The sequence below is a fragment of the Penaeus monodon genome, chromosome 29 (genome assembly GCF_015228065.2).
Source record: "Penaeus monodon isolate SGIC_2016 chromosome 29, NSTDA_Pmon_1, whole genome shotgun sequence".
Classification (NCBI taxonomy): domain Eukaryota; kingdom Metazoa; phylum Arthropoda; class Malacostraca; order Decapoda; family Penaeidae; genus Penaeus; species Penaeus monodon.
The window spans coordinates 23512458-23512996 of NC_051414.1; the positions used below are offsets into that span (position 1 = coordinate 23512458).

The 539-nt window shown below is 33.0% G+C and overlaps 2 protein-coding genes across 2 annotated transcripts in view; both read right to left on the reverse strand.

The window, feature by feature from the left end:
* LOC119592039 (integrator complex subunit 7-like) overlaps positions 1-539 on the reverse strand; it is a gene marked incomplete at its 3' end in the record, with an annotated part of 57154 nt that overhangs the window by 33783 nt on the left and 22832 nt on the right.
* The window catches only part of LOC119592038 (integrator complex subunit 7-like), a gene marked incomplete at its 3' end in the record, with an annotated part of 5279 nt that continues 4924 nt past the window's right edge, over positions 185-539 (reverse strand). Inside the window, 1 exon segment of the mRNA XM_037940833.1 lies at positions 185-274. Within this exon segment, the coding sequence (XP_037796761.1) occupies positions 185-274 (90 nt within the window).

The following is a 539-nucleotide window of genomic DNA, read 5'->3' on the forward strand; positions in this document are numbered from 1 at the left end:
AGAACAGTACAAGTTATTATATTTTTTTTGTGCATATCATGTTCAACCAAAACAGAACAGTACACTGAAAATAAGATTAAATTCTGTAGATGGTAAAAAGCATCTTTGAATAATTAGACCACAGTAAAATGATCTAATGCATTATAGTTAGCAATTGAAAACAACTTATATGATCTTTACCTGAGAGTATGCAGTCAGCCAGTATGTCTGTGAGTGTACTTGCTAAGTCACACATAATAGTTGGACTTGTTTTTGCCAGCAGCACTGTGCAAACCTGCAAAAGTGTGGATTAGTTTCTGTTTTCTGTATATTTCAAGGTTAGGGGAGAAAAGCTTGCTAAACATACAGAGGAAGAAGTGCATTTTGTGCACTGCTGTTCAATATTTAGTCTTTTGTCCGTTACTGTTCATATTATGCCTATTTAAATTCAGTATCACAAATTTCTGTGATATGTTTTAGTGTACCTTAAGCATACTAAAACAGCCTACTCACAAGGGCAAATGTCTATTAATGAAGAGAATTATATTCTTTACTGTGTA